We start from the raw sequence: 12,391 nt of genomic DNA, 5'->3' as shown, positions 1-12,391 counted from the left end.
ATCCTTTAAGACCGTTTGATGGGAGCAGGGATGCATCAGGTTATTTCGAGTATTCTGGAAACACCAACAACAAAAGTCAACCACAAAGCCTCTGTCATTGAAAGGGTTAAAATCTATTATGATGGTGGTTTCCGCAATGTCAACGCGCGAGCGAATGATACTCGTTAGTGACACCGTGAATCCCGACCCCATCCAAACAACCCCCGCGAGGACATATCGCAGGGTAATGTAATTGTAGGCTGAGAGGAGGTAATAACCATTGCTTACTGATCAGTCGTGTTGCAGTCATCGCCAGAGCTGCTGGATTGCCGCGGTCTTAAAGGATTACTGCTTTGACATTTCCGTGAATATTGCGGACTGGTCAAAACTATTAAGAAGAACAGCATCACAGCGCCTCTACCGGGGGTACTATCCGAGAATGGGTAATAGAAGCTGGTGGTGACTTTCCGCGGTATAGGATCACTGCCAGGATAGTCGAATCCAATATTACGATTGTTGGCGTGTTTACATGGATAATATTGGGGACTAGTCAAGACTTTGGAGGAGGGCGGCTCTCAACGCACTCGAGATCCAATTACATTGCGTCATCTCGACTCTGGTGGTGAGTTTCCGCGGCGGATTACCAACGTGACATTTGGATTCGAAATAACGGATATTGGTGAGTTTGTATCGCATGTTGCAGACAGTTGAAGACTTTGGAGGAGGAGCAAGGCACTCGGCGCATATACGATCTAGGTTTAGAGTATCTCGGTTTAACAGATTACTGCATTCACATATTGGCTTGGGATAACTAAAAGCATATTGTGTTTTATTATGTGAGCGTTAAGAAGCGGTCAGGGATTAAAGCTCCATTAAGACTAGCAGCAAGTGATACAGCACATACACTGATGTATGGTTTCACAGGGCAGGCATTTGAGGGATCAATGGATATCATTTGTGACGAAGGAAACAATGTCCTCCCTAGCTGAAATCAAGGTGCGTTTATAATTATTAGTGTTGAGAGTGAAACAAATCGTGTGTTACTTAAGCGGTTGAGAATCCCGGTGATTTAAACGAAATCTCAAGGCATATATACAGTAAAAAATAACGGTGCAGTTGCATTGGAATGCGTTACGGTGAATGTGTTTGAAGAAAGTAAGGTACATCACTCATGAATCGGATTAGAGTGAAACAGGCCCTATTGTTTGTATGTATGTACGTTCGGATATGTTTTTCGTGATGGATAAAACTAGAATCAAATGGAAAGATGCTAGTAAGTCAGATGTTTGAGAAAATGTGTTTCATGTTTTTTTTACTACTTCAAAACTTATTCGGCGTCAGTAGTTGTATAGCAATGATGCACTGTATATAAATGCAGTTACCACAATCGCGTAAAATACCATGGCGAAAAAACGTATAAAGTTAGTGCAGTTATTTTCATTTTTGTAATGTTGTCAATCATTTCTCAAAAGGACTTAAATGTGATTTTAGTCATTATCTGCAATTCTGAACTTTTATGACTCCTCCGTCACTCATGTAACAACCCAACAGCCATCTCCAAATGTACGACGCACAGTAATGCACTGCCAATATATTGCAACACTACAAAGTGCACTGTAGACATTTTGCCGTAATCTTCAAGCTAAATAAAACACTAGTATGTTTATAGAAATAAAGCTTTATTGTCATGATATTTAAAAATATTTCCTTCTCCTTGCAGGGCTTTGAATTAAGTTGAGCGAGGGCCAAAGTCGAACCCTTAAAGATTTTCAAACATACTATGAACAAGGAACAATTTTCAAAGATTATATGTATATTTGTTCGATAAGAATGTTCTATTCATCTCAAGTATTAACCTCCGCTATCGGCAAATTGTCTACAATGCCCTTTGCCTCTGCAATATAATTCATAGTGAATTAGCAGGTGGGGAGGGCTGTTGCTTGAATGATTAAAACGCTATGAGTTCGGAATGGCCGATAATGCAGCTCTTTCAAGTTGACGCTTTAGGAGCGCGTTTGACGATCAAACTTTTTGTTGACTTGATGCCTCTGAGTGATCTTTGCCAGCCTTTCATGCACACAAGGCATAGTCTATGGGGACTTCTATAGCGCTAAATCTAACTGGTTTGAGTCGCTCACTAAGCGCTTCACATTATTACCTCAAGTTATTGGCCTGTACATTCACGATTGAAGCTCTACTCTCTGGGAGTATTACAGGTCCGAGCTGCAGCTATACAGCGCTCAGGACTAACGTCCATAGTTTGCCATATCTGCCAGCTAGGTACCCATTTACTCCTGGGTGGAGAAACAAGTAGGGTTAAGTTCCTTGCTCAAGGACACAAAGGGGAATCACCGGTGATCCTTCTGAGAATCGAACTCAAGACCTCCTGATTATGAGCCCGGCGCTCTAACCACTATGTCGCTAATCTCCCCCATGGTTGATCAATCATGAAATCTTGGCCGGATGTGCGAATTGAACAACCTTTCTCTGAAATTGTTTTCAATAAAGTCAATAATGCTGATCAACGAGATGTGTGCGATGTTTTACGTCTAAATGATCACGGCGTTAATCAAATGATAAACATGATAAAGATGGTAATATCGGTATCGGCTAAACGATTGGAAAATTTATTGCGTTTTGTGCAGATCAGGCCGCGGCTACATAGCGCAAGGTATATCAGGTAGCCCAAAAAAATGTCATTAAATTCACAAGCCGACAACATGAATTGGGTATCTTGCGTAAACGCTCGTTGAAGTTATGATAATTGCTCGTTGAAGTTTGGATAATTGCTACGGAAACATTAAAAAAAAAAACTGGCTTGAACAATTACGGCCGTTATCAAATCCGCATGCATCGGCAGCCATTTTGAATTCGTACATATTTTTTGGGAATACTTGAGGGCCGTTTTGACTTGAACAGAATCAGTTCCGTGCATGATAACTAGTGGTAACTTAGATGTGCACTGGCTGTGAAAGTTGTAACTTAAATGTGTTATGGAATCGTTACAATTCATATTGTAATTCTAAGTGCATGGCGTTATCTCTCGAAGGAAAATTCAAACATAAGGTCGAACCAGTGAGCGGTATCGCGGTTAGTACCAGCGGCGTTTTGCTCGATATAACTGCAGGGCCGTATTTAACTTTTTTGTCCAGGGGGGGCAGTGGGATAGATCGCCGTAGGCGATCTGCATGCGCCGCAGGCGCATGCGAACGGGGGGGGGGGGGGTCTGGGGGCCCTCCCCCAGAAAAATTTGAAAATAAAAGGTCTGAAATGGCATTTTCCTGGCATTTGGAAGTGTGAATCAATAGTATTTTTACTCTAAAAAAGGACCACTTTTATGAAGTATTTTACGAAAATACCACATTTGGACAGAAAATGTTAATTTGCAGATTATAAGGGTTGCACCTGAGTTGATAACATCTGCTATCCATATGCTGCTATCATGCTGGTAAAGCTATGGCTAAGATTAGTTTGTCTTTTTATTACTGTCTGAAATTTTTTTTTTCAACATTTATTGCACAGGGGGGGCAGCTGCCCCCCCTGCCCCCCCTCTAAATACGGCCCTGAACTGACACCCTGGAGAATGAATTCCACAGATTGCCGAGAATCTTTTCAGACCCGCTTTCCAACTTACCGAGCAGACTGCCCTGAATAGTGCTTCTCGAGGCCTGGGAGAATGATGCCTTACAAGAAAAACATCCAAAATGTGCGCTCGTTGGTAACAATTCTAAAATAAACTGTGTTTATCCGGTAACATGGACAATTACATGACATCATATGCACTAGATTTCGAGGTAAATTAACCAGCGGCTTCCTCTGTGGTGCACGAAATACATCCATGCATTTTTTCCAATTTGTTCGCTTTCCATAGGACAATCCAACGGTGCATTTTTCTCTAGACTTGATGCAAATCATGCTTGAAGAACGAACACAACAATATTTCATTGAAAGACCATTTTTGTAATTTATTGTATACATTTTCATTTCCCAGGACAGGCAAGCTCGGCAAACTGGAATGCATTACAAGATTCTGGGCAATCTGGGGGTGACCCCGGGCTAACTGAAGCCCTTGCCATGTTATCATGCTTATGCTACATGGAGTCTGGTTTACGCATCAGAAGGTCTTCATACTAGTGATGTAAATATAGGTATTCACTTTATCAGAAATCGATCTGAACATAACGTGATACAAGGCTTTCTTCTTTGCCCGATGACTCATACTGTATTTTTGTCCGTTTGAAAATCCTAATCGATACAACACTGAGCGTGCCTCTATAAAATTCTGACGCACGTACTAATAGACATTATATTAACAGGATTATAGACACCAGGGATTCACCTAATCTGCATTTTACATCGATATTGAATTGGAAAATTGCATTGCCGCGCCAGTCGGCCCTTAAAGCATCGCATTGGACAGCCTTCGTGGTTAGAAAACTCTTGGGGAGTTCACACATCATTCTACTCATCAGTGTCACCATGTGACAGCTGTACAGATGCTTTGGTGTTGCAAGCTATTGGAAGGGCACTTCAAAGCACATATTGGTGCATAAAAACTCACAAATACTTTAGTATGTTGTTTTCATGCATTACATGTGAAGTGGCGGGATTCCATAATTTCGATCGAAATAAAAATTTTATTCTTTGAAGGACCTGTTTGGTATATCGCTACACCATAGGCGAGAATAAAGGTTTTAAAACATCACATCGGTCATTTTCACTTGAGAGAACATCCTAAACAAATTTAAAATGTTTTTTAAATCAGACTAACACTGTTTTTATCAAATTTACTGCTGATAGAACACCAAGATGAGGTGTTTATGCAGCTTAAATGTTAAAGGACCATTGGTATTATCAAGGGCAATATTACCCAGCTGTCGGCTGCCCTGTCACCTTCTATTCTACATACATGTAAGTACATGTAGCTTCCATGAACAAATTGCACAAAAAAGGGAAAAAAATTAAATCTGACTGAATTATCACGCTATTCCGATGTTGACTCCTATTTGACCCGAGTTATTAGCCCTTCATGCGTCGATCCTTTCCATGTGGAACGAATGTACTGGTAAAGCGCTGCATGGAGCCGTGGATCTACACTGTGACGTCTTGCAGTAGATGTGGATTTTTCTTTCTTGCTCGGCGAATTGGGAGAGGTCCAATCAACCTCGGTGGCGGAAGACGTTGCGTTTTACTGTTCGAACACATAACAAATACATTGCGTACATTCCTTACGGGCCTTCGAAAAATATAAAAAATGGGAAAGAAAATGCGTAATTTGCAAGGCTTCAGCCCCTCTGCCAAATCTCGGCAAAACAAGGCTTCCTTCTCACGGCCCTCAGTCACCCTGTTGACGAGGTGAAATCGAAATGACGTCGTGGAATTCCGCTGGCTTCGGGGAGCTGGACAGAAATTCGCCTGCTAGGAATTCATTGACCCTTTGTGGACGAAGATTTACAAAAATCGTGTCTTTCTTATACCTAGGAGAATGAACAAAATTTAACTAGACTGAGAAATTTGCTTACCAGCAAATTTGATGGGCCCCAGGTTTGTGGAGGAAGCAGTGGTGCCTGATGATCCATATGCGTAGAGAGGGAGGGGTTATGACGAGAAAAGAGAAATTAATATGTCCGGAAATAGATCATCCGACAATCGAATTATATAAGTAATTTTTACGAAGGTTTCTCACCCAGGCAAAAAAAATTCCTTCACTTTTTTCATTTTTATAGTTACTTCGCGGATGGTCAGTGTTCTAGCCAACATCTTCCGGTATTAGCCTACGGCTGACAGACATCATGATTGATCAAAACTCACCCCGTACCCAATGAAGCCAGCGGCCAGAGCCTAGAGGTCCGACGTCAATCGACATGGTGGGCATGTACTAGGCCTATACTATAGAAATGCACTAACGTTAGAAACCCCAAAACACTACTCGTAACAAGCGTCAGGCGACCAAACACATTGATATAAGGACTACTAGGACTACAGGGCGTCTCATACGCCCTAGTGAGTCGATCAGGAACCAATCTATCAATGGTCTGCCCGTGGCTTCAAATGCGCATGCGTGAACCGAGTAAGCCGAGTTAACTGTTTTATATGAGAATGCTAACACTCGGATTGAAATCGGGTTTAAGTGATGTCATCGAATCGAACTCGTGTTACGTGATGTCACCAAAACGGGCGTGGCCTTAATTGTAGTAGTGATTGATTGAATCACTTAGGAGATTTTCAAACAAATCAGAAAATCGGAGCATAAAACCGCTTCAAAGTCATCGAAATGATCTGAATTTTGAAAAGTCTTTTGCGACGTACAATAGATGGGATTATGTTTGGTGGTATAGGGGTGATAGATTTTTGGTTTATTTAGCTGTTTTGGAGAACACTCGCAATAATGTTTGTGGAATTGGAACAGAAAGAAACTACCAGAACATGTCAATATGGTCTCCAGACTGTGAGTCTGGTGCCCATAAAAATCGTCAAAAACTTTCAGAAGTATAGTGTGCTAATATGGCTAATGAAACAGCTGTTTAGGAGTTTCTCATATTAAAAATGTCGAGTGTATCAAATGTTTGTCCTTGTGCTTTAAGATTTAAACCAGTTCTAGTATCAATATATAGATGAACGAGAGGCGCAATAGTCTATGAAACTTATTTGCGCGGTGTTAGAGCCACATGTGGTCCATGCAAACGCCGCCTCGCATACCCTCCGCAATAAACTTATGTGAAATCAATAGTGTTTCGTGTATATCGTAAAACGACGGATCTTCCTGAGAGAGTAATTCAACCAATAAAAGCAAGGGATAAATAGCTGAATCTTTCGTGTGAAATGCTATATTGTGCATGCAATAAAGAAGGGCTGGTATCACTATTAGGGCCGTTTAGACGACAGGCGAAAAGACCGCATTCGGATCGAATCTGGATGAATCCGGATTAAAACCACCCAAGGCGATGGTACCTTTTTAGTCCGGATGCAACCACATTGATCCGGATCTTTTTGCGTTTACACGACGAAAAATTAATCCGGATTCGGGACGCATCCGGATTTTTTCGCGTCGTCTAAACGGCCCTATTGTGTAGGATTTGCTAGCGAATTCTCACGGCATTCGGAAGTTAACTCCTCGCGGCTAAAAACGTAACGTCTGCAGCGTATAAACACGTAAGGCCTGATAAAAATGAAGCTCGTTTCTCATCCGAACCTATCATAAAAGTCGGAGCAAGGAACAATTTTCTTTATTTTTTGTTGTTGATGGTAGACGTCAGAGCCGCGATATTTCAACGGATCACTTCTGCGACACGACCGATACCAGTCCTTCTCCAAAAGTATGAATCCATTACTCTGATGACATAAGTGTTGTCAGCACCAGCGGAGCACGTGTGGTTCTGATGTAAAACGCACCGAAGTGGTAGTAAACGTAAAATAAAAAAAAGAGTACATATTTTTGGCCGGCTGCCTGAATTGGGGGCAGGCGGGGACGAAAAACATTTTTTTAACCTGGCCTAATCCCGCCTCGGGAACAAAGTGATTTGTTTCAGGTTTCGTGGATGAGAGATGCAGTGGAATGCACAGCATTCCCTCTCCGTGCGGGATTAACGGTAAAAGAATTCGTGACGATATCAATATGAACCTTTATTTTCCAGTGCATCCAGGGCTGAATGTCGATAATGTTGATTCCATGGCGTATACGCCTATACAGCTTTTCATTCCGGTTCAGACGTTCTATTGTTCTTATCTGTTCACACTGACTTCGGTGTACAAGAGTGAAGGAAAGTGCGTATACTTCCGGTGGACATTCTACTCGTAAGGTAGAACGTACGATGCGTACAAGGACGCTGTACACTTCTGATTCAAAGCTGAGACGTCGATTACTTGAAAACAGGAGTCTGTTTATAGATACTACCATTATGTTGAAAGATATTGTCAGTTCTACGCTGCTAATTTTCAAACCAAAGTCACGTGGAATTTAGTACTGTTCAAGTCGATGCTCCAGACCTGCATTCTGCTATGTTCAAAGCACGGTTTATGTTGGCACTCTTGATTCTGCTAAGTTCGAAGCAGGGTTCATGTTGGTGCTCTTGATTCTGCTAAGTTCAAAGCACGGCTCATATTGGCACTCTTGATTTTGCTAAGTTCAAAGCACGGTTCATGTTGGCACTCTTGATTTTGCTAAGTTCAAAGCACGGTTCATGTTGACACTCTTGATTCTGCTAAGTTCGAAGCATGGTTCATGTTGGTGCTCTTGATTCTGCTAAGTTCAAAGCACGGTTCATGTTGACACTCTTGATTCTGCTAAGTTCGAAGCATGGTTCATGTTGGTGCTCTTGATTCTGCTAAGTTCGAAGCATGGTTCATGTTGGTGCTCTTGATTCTGCTAAGTTCAAAGCACGGTTCATGTTGGCACTCTTGATTTTGCTAAGTTCAAAGCACGGTTCATGTTGACACTCTTGATTCTGCTAAGTTCGAAGCATGGTTCATGTTGGTGCTCTTGATTCTGCTAAGTTCAAAGCACGGTTCATGTTGACACTCTTGATTCTGCTAAGTTCGAAGCATGGTTCATGTTGGTGCTCTTGATTCTGCTAAGTTCGAAGCATGGTTCATGTTGGTGCTCTTGATTCTGCTAAGTTCAAAGCACGGTTCATGTTGGCACTCTTGATTCTGCTACCTAAGTAATTCAAAGCACGGTTCATGTTGACACTCTTGATTCTGCTAAGTAATTCAAAGCACGGTTCATGATACCCTGAGTTGAAAGCCAAAATAGCTGCTCACAATGTGCTTGTTTAATGATCCTGAATCCAAATCAGTTGCGATATGGATAGCTTTGCTGTTAAGCCGATCTCAGGGGATAGACACTACGCCAACAGCATGCTTCACTTTTATATCGCCAATAGAATTAGGAGAATGGAAAACGTCATGACTTGACTTCTCTCATGATATAAGAATTGTCCAGGGCGGGTTTATATAGAGTTCACGTTTTCACACGTAACGTGTCACTGTTTAACTTTTCGTGCGTGACATGAAGAATGAACAGGTCATTTCCAAAGAACGGGCTACATACGTCGTGTTTTCAAGATTAAGTCAGTTGACTCGTGACAACGTGAATCCTATTCTAAAATTTAGAACTTTTTTCCATGACTGATCTACCTAAATATTATTATTATGACATACCCAGCCCTAGGATTTGGGGACTTTAAGGCTACTCTCTTCTGATGACAACTCTAGGAACATTTCTACTTTTGGTTTTTAAGATTGTCGTAATGTGCTGTACGTAAGCATACATTTTGTTAAGCTACTGTTGTTGCTGCATTTATATGGGTCAAAGAGCATATGGTGCCACTGATTGGCGGATAATACTGTTAACCGAATAATTTTCGCTGATTTCGCAAATAACTAAGCTTCGCGAAAAAAATCGCACAGAACATTTTTGAATGGAAAACTTTTTCGTATCTGTCAAATATACATAATGAAAATTTTAATTTTTTTCGAAATTCTCCCCAATCGCATAAAAAAGACGGCGCGAAAATGGTGTGGTTTAAGAACTGGTTTAGATCATAGAGGGGAGATTCTTTTCCCTGTTAATGAATTAAGATGACAGCTGTAACATCTGCCAATGTTTCCATTTTTCAGTGTTTCCCCTAGTGTTCCCCTACTCACGGATACTGCGACCACTAGCCGAACAACAACCATTCGAGGCCTGATCCATCGTAGGGGAAACAGTCACACAGAGAAACACTCACGTATACTTCATCGGGATCATATGGAAATTTTCTTGGGTACATTACACTCCTCATGGATAGACGAAGACAGACATGGAATTGTCAATCTTTTAAAGGAAAGAAACTTGAAAAGTTCTAAAACTGTGCAATAGTGTATCTTTGGTTAAGGAGTTCAACCGAATACGTGCTGTGACTTCTTAGGTTTGGATTATCTTTACTCAGTGAAACCGAAATCATAGGAGACTGAAATGTTCCTATTATTCCAAAAGCAATGAAAAATTCGAAATGCTCAAAGACTGCACAGGCCACGGACAACAGCTTTCTTGAAAGAGCTCACATTGAAACAACTATACGACTGTGGCTGCGGGGTCTGGTATACCATTCTTTAAGGAGTGAAACTTGAAACGTCCTAAGAAGCTTTGACTGTAGAGATATGGAAGATATTCATAGCAGTGTAGTTTAAAACAGTATAATATTGTATGGTTCTTGGCGTCACCGAATCCTTAAGCGTTTGTAACTAGCATCTTGGGGAGAATTTTGCTCTGAGGAGGTTCTGATATTTCAAAGTTGTTTGACGATGTATATATGAGCAGTGAAATTGAAGGCTGCGGAGATCTGAGAGAAATGTGCGCTCTATATTTTCCTTGGAGCACGGAAAACTGAAACGTTCAAGACGGTTGTTCATCTTGGAGCAGAATATTTCTTGAGGGGAGACACTTGCAACCGAAAGTCTTTGGATTATGACTCTCTTTGGAGTATAAAACTTGAAGCGTGTTGAACTACTGATGCAATATCAACTCATTTAAATTGTGTACCGCTTGAAACTATTGAAGCCTAGTGCGATACGGGTAATTATCTAAGAGCAGGGGCGATGTTCTGGGAGTTCCTCTGTCTGGTATTGGTGCCTATGGTGTCGGTATTCGGGAATTCGTTGGTCTTACTGGTGATACGAAAGGAAAAGGCCCTACAATCCATCTCGAACTTCATTATTGCGAGCTTGGCAGTGACCGACCTCCTCATCTCCGTTATAGCCATGCCGTACAGTATATATGCCCAGGTAAGGCTAATTCTCGTTGAATTCAATAAGTGTTGCGGTTATCAAATATGGCCCTTTGTCGAGGCACAGGCCACTGAATTATGTGTCAGAAAGGAGGTTGAGGCAGAAGAGGGAACATGAAATCCAAAGAAATCTCAAGAGAAAGGGAGGAAACTTCCACTTCACAAGTTCGCCCCCCCCGTACATTGTGCATTGTTGTACAGGGGGAGGAGGGGCGAACTTGTCAAGCAATAACCTTTTCTGAGGTTTCTTACCTTTCGGGTCCTTGCTGGACCTCTGTGGATTCCTTCTCTTTCTTCTTCATTAACCATTTAATGACATTCCACAATATTTCAACCACTTACCGACCCTTGATTTAGTGGCCTGCGCCTGTGGTCAAAGGCAACATTTTTTTGCCCAAGGAGTGTAGTGATATCACATTCCGAGGGACAGAAAAATTCATATTGCCAGGGAAGAGGGGTGTACATTTTACTTTTTTTATTACATAACCAATGTAAATTTACCTTTTAGATAAATTCATGATTCACCAATGCGCCAATTTGGCATGGTACTCCTTCCTTCGAGGACTGAGTCCAGTACAGCAGTTTGCCGCTGCGGCGACCTTTTTAAAGAGACAACTTGGGCATGAGATATGTTGGTTTTTCATACAAAAATTGCTTCCAGCAGGACCGCAACGTCACCAGACATGATCATTGAAAAATCGTTGAACTCCAATAAACAATGCACTAGAACGTGGTGTAACCATAGGCCTGCCTGAAATTCACAAGCCATGTTAAAAATTGCCTCGTAACACTGGCGAAAATCATTATTTTCGATCAGCATTGGTGTGATACTACCAGTGGCGGCGACTGGTGTCAAGCAGGGATATTATCCTCCTGGTCGGGTAAATCCAACGCGCAAGTTGTCCCTTTAATGCAAAATGGCGGCAAACTCGGGCGACAGGCCGCCGCGGTTTTTATCAAAACCGCTCTGTAGCAATAATAGTCATTTAGGGTGTCTTATTTGGTATGATTGCGACAGCGAGAGCGCAGTTTTTTGTCATTTCACGCCGTATGCATCCACAACAATGCAACTTGAAAATTCGCATGCGTTGTGAAATTCATGGAAAATCGCGCCAAATGCATTGCTTCCAACTGAACTATATCAGAATTTGGGAGTTTTTGAGGAATTTTGTGTCAGTAACCTGGCAAACCTCGCTCGTCAATCAATGCCGTGACCATCCAGATGTGAGAGGTAAAGATGAAAAATTACTGGCAGCAATTTTTGTGTCATAATCAGTCGATTGAGGATATCGGTGAAATTGTGTTACTGAAAGTATTGCGCTGTTAATCGCAGGGCATGCTTTCGTATCCAGCGAACCCGGGAAATGTCATATCTACATAGGTTGAGAAGATGTTACCATGGTAACAACAATCATATAATTGTTCTGTCATTCAATGGTGCAATTTGTTTATGGCGGGCCCCCGACAATCGCGTTCAGCTATTTGCTTATTAAACGTCAGCAATAGAGACATTTAGAAAGCATCGAAACAGTTGAGACGTTTAGAAATACAGAGACAGAAACGATAATGAAAAAAACAAGGATGCAATAGAGGCGTTATGAAACGTGGGGGCAAAGGTAACGTTGATGAAGCAGGAGGGCTAAAAA

General features: G+C 41.6%; 1 protein-coding gene across 1 annotated transcript in view; it reads left to right on the top strand.

Annotated features, from left to right (window-relative positions):
• The first annotated feature begins 521 nt into the window (after positions 1-521).
• The window catches only part of LOC135489247 (uncharacterized), a 35,602-nt gene continuing 23,732 nt past the window's right edge, over positions 522-12,391 (top strand). Inside the window, exons 1-2 of the mRNA XM_064774506.1 lie at positions 522-1,252; positions 9,598-10,743. Of these exons, the coding sequence (XP_064630576.1) occupies positions 10,736-10,743 (8 nt within the window). The 5' untranslated portion in view covers positions 522-1,252; positions 9,598-10,735. The remainder of the gene's footprint in view (positions 1,253-9,597; positions 10,744-12,391) is intronic.

This window comes from Lineus longissimus, chromosome 6 (genome assembly GCF_910592395.1).
Source record: "Lineus longissimus chromosome 6, tnLinLong1.2, whole genome shotgun sequence".
Lineage (NCBI taxonomy): Eukaryota > Metazoa > Nemertea > Pilidiophora > Heteronemertea > Lineidae > Lineus > Lineus longissimus.
Note: the sequence above shows the minus strand (reverse complement) of the source record. Positions and strands in the feature narration are given on the sequence as shown.